General features: G+C 40.3%; 1 protein-coding gene across 1 annotated transcript; it reads left to right on the forward strand.

Moving 5' to 3' along the window:
• Positions 1–1,073: 1,073 nt before the first annotated feature.
• On the forward strand, positions 1,074–2,335 carry TRMT10C (tRNA methyltransferase 10 homolog C (S. cerevisiae)). The gene has a single exon (XM_009874973.1). The coding sequence runs from the start codon at positions 1,074–1,076 to the stop codon at positions 2,316–2,318; it is 1,245 nt and encodes a 414-aa protein (XP_009873275.1). The 3' UTR covers positions 2,319–2,335.
• Positions 2,336–3,593: the final 1,258 nt, after the last annotated feature.

A 3,593-nucleotide genomic window follows, 5' to 3' on the forward strand; every position in this document is an offset into this window, starting at 1 on the left:
TATGTTTTGGCCAAGTCATGTTTTGCCAAACATTGAAACTTCACTGATTTTACTCAAGTAAGTCTGCATAGGACTGCATAGGGAAATATTGATCATTCTTTGGTCCTTTTCTTTCTGCAGTCTTTTATATTTAATTACAAATGTGTATGAAATTAATGGGACTGTGAGTTTCACGTCCATAGCTTTATATGTGAACATGCAATTTAGCAGAAAGGAAAAAGATAGCCTTTTCCTGTACTAGTTGTTGATTCTTCCATCCCTTCTTTCTAGGCAGTGTCCAGTGAATAGAGTGTGGAAACTCATGTGGGTGGGATGGTAACTAGCTTTTTTCCCTTTCCCCACCTCCTGGTTAGCTGTCCCTAAGATCAGGTCTCATAGCGTGGCCCTGTGAATGCTGACACTGCTGAGGGAAGTAGGAACAAGGGGCTCACGGGGCATAAGAGTTCCTTCAATGGCAGCAGCGTTGTCTTAGCAAAACGGTAGCATTGGTGGTTTCAGTAGTTCAGTGACCTGCAATGTGGAAACGCATAGAAGAGGAATAACTTTAGTACTAAAGTTCGCAAACAGAGCTTTCCAAAATGTAATGGTAAAAGCAAAAATGTGATCTTCTGTGAGGCAGAGTTGTTCCAGAAAATGTTACAAGATGAAGAATTTTGCCCATTTTTACAGTATAGGTAAATTAGGTAGGCAGCTCTGGATGCGTATAAAAGTATTTTTGGTCTCCATGCAGCACTTTGATTACTTTGGTTGCAAAGGTTCTTATCTGTCATATCGTAAAAATAATTTTAATAGATCTCAGACAATACTTAAAAGTTGTTTGACCACATTTTGAATTGCAGTAAGTATAGCTGTTGTAAGCAGCAGAGCTAGCCATGTCTATTCACAGCAGTCCACGTATGTTGTATGTATTTAGAAAACAGTAGAAAAATTGGAAGTAGGAGTTTCTAGTATTTTCCAGGAAGTAAGTTATTGTCAGTATTGCTGTGTGCATTTTCTTTATGCTTTCTGATAAGTTTTCCCCCCTCTTACTGGTGTTTTGCAGATGAGCGTTTGAACACAGCATATGCCTGAGTATGCAGTCTGCTAATATGTTTCTGAAAAAAATCGTAAGAAGTTCTGTTCTTCCGTTTGCTACACAACATGGGATGAAAAAGGATTTGTTTCCACTCAGCAGAACTCTGAGTTTGTCACTTTGCCTGAAGCAGGACAGTTCATGCAGTCCCTCAGAAAAACTAGATTTAGATGCATGGAAGAAGGTAATGAAGTCTGGGTTGCAAGAAGAAGTCGGTGAGAAGGTCTCTGAGAGTAAGGAGCTTTCCACTTTAGCTGGTGCACGTGAGATTTTGGAGATGTGGAGACGAGCTGGCAGATCAGTTCCAGAAAATATCAGTGAAGAACAGCTAAAAACCTTTATGGAATGTCCTTCCAAGTCAGCCAAAAAGAAGTATTTAAAATTCTTGCATCTCAAAGAACTTTACAAGAAAAATGACAAAAGAAAGATGGAGGAGAAAAGGGAAAGGCTGGAAGCAAAAGAGCAAGCTCCGAAAACTGACGAGACCAGAAGGAATTCATTCATATGTGTGTGGTCCAGTGTTATGGATAGAGCATACAATTGGAGGGCTGCTCAGTCTATGATCTTTGGCCAACCTCTAGTGTTTGACATGTCTTATGAAAAAGATATGACTGTCCGAGAAGTGGCAAATACAGTGAAACAGATAGTTTTAAGTGAAGGCTGCAACCGAAGATCTGTGGATCCATTCCATGTCCACTTCTGTAATTTCAAAGATGACAGCCTCTATCATAAGGAATTTATCAAGCATTACAGAGATGCATGGGGCAAATTGCTTATCACTGTGACAGAGCAGTGCTACACGGAAATCTTCCCAAAGGATAAGCTTATCTATCTGACTGCTGATTCACCCAAGGTATTGAAGACATTTGATCACAATAAAATCTATATTGTTGGGTCAATGGTGGACAAGAACATAAAAACAGGCGTCTCTTTAGCACGGGCAAAGCGATTGGGGCTGGAGACCGCGGCCCTTCCGTTGGAGAAGTACTTGCTTTGGAATAGCGGTGCCAAAAATCTCACGCTGGATCAAATGATGCATATTTTATTAACCTTGAAAGATACTGGAGACTGGAAGAAGGCTCTGGAATTTGTTCCGAAAAGGAAATATCATGCCTTTGTAAACAAGCCTGTAAATGAACTGAAAAAAACCTTAAACCTGATCAATGCTCTTAAGCTTGGAAAGAGACAGGAAGAAGTACGAAAGCAATTTGTCAAGAACTACTCCAAGAAGCTATTGCAGAAGTAGAACGATGGAAAAGAGAATGATTTTTTAGGGGCAGAGTGTGGCATTTGTATGCTCCAGTTTCTTGGCTTTTCTAGAACTGTATTCAGCTCTATCTCTAAACGTGGGTTAAGTTTGAAAGGACTGTTGTTGGGTTTTTTTTGTTTTTTTTTTTTTAAATTACCTTAGTATTCCATCTGTATGAATTTATTCACACATTACTGAAATTATGTAATGAGATAATCTGCTCTTAAAAATTTACTCTGTATCTGACCGTTCAGTTGAACCATGCTAGGACAAGGGTGTTTGTAACCGAAGGCAGAGGTGGTTCTTTGGAGAACGCCTTAGTGTGTTGGGTTTGCAGTGGGAGGAGGCCATCCACAGTCCTATTCTGAAAGGTTAGCTGAGGCAAAATGGAAGAGAACTTTACCCGTTATTTGCTGAATCCTGTGCAGATGAAGTCTGGAATAGTTAAAACCTGTCATGAGTTTGGGGAGTTGCACAGTTTGTTTCTGGGTATTCTCTCTGGCATGAGTCAAGTCCCTGTTTTGAAGGAATAAGCCAGATTTCTTGACCCTAACAGAAAAAATACTTTTATGTACTTTTGTGTAAGACTCTTATATCCCTGAGTGCCTGTGTTTTCAGTCCATGTAAATTTCTCAAAGTGCTGGAGATTTTGAGATGATGACTACTACTACTAGTAAATACTTAGGGGAGCAGAGATCCTCTTATTATGTCTCACAGCTGAAAATGTATCAGTTGGTCTCTCTGTGAACCTCTTGTGTTCAGGCAGCAGGGCTACAATGAGCTTGTTGTTAAATACAGTTCTTTTTGCTTCATGTAGGACGAGGAGGGATTTCTCTTCAGATGCTTAAATATTGTGGAGAAGCACGCACGAGCTCCGAGATGGTGGAAAATGGAATTCGCTTTATTGCAGGCAGACACACATATTTATAGTTCTTAGCATTTAGCACTATTTGTGGATTACAAACAAGAGACCAGACTATGCAGGCAGGGTTGTTATTCGCTCATGTACTCCTTCAATCACACTCTTATCACACAGGGAGAACAGACTTTCCCAGGTCTGTTTTGATCATACTCTCCCATTCACTCCCATGCACATCTTGTGTGCGAGAAGCCTCTTATCTGTCCATTCTCATGGACAAACTCCCAACATGAGCTGTACTCAGGTGGTCAGGGTCTCTTTTCATAATTAGCAAGCAAGAGTTAGATACTTGTTTAGAAAAGAGCTCAAGGACAAAAGTCTTAATTCTGCAACGCAGTGCTGCCAGCACAGCT

The sequence above is a fragment of the Apaloderma vittatum genome, unplaced genomic scaffold (assembly GCF_000703405.1).
Source record: "Apaloderma vittatum isolate BGI_N311 unplaced genomic scaffold, ASM70340v1 scaffold43268, whole genome shotgun sequence".
Lineage (NCBI taxonomy): Eukaryota > Metazoa > Chordata > Aves > Trogoniformes > Trogonidae > Apaloderma > Apaloderma vittatum.

Coding starts and splice junctions, on each gene's coding strand:
- TRMT10C (XM_009874973.1), top strand. CDS start 1,074: ATGCAGTCTGCTAATATGTTTCTGAAAAAAATCGTAAGAAGTTCTGTT.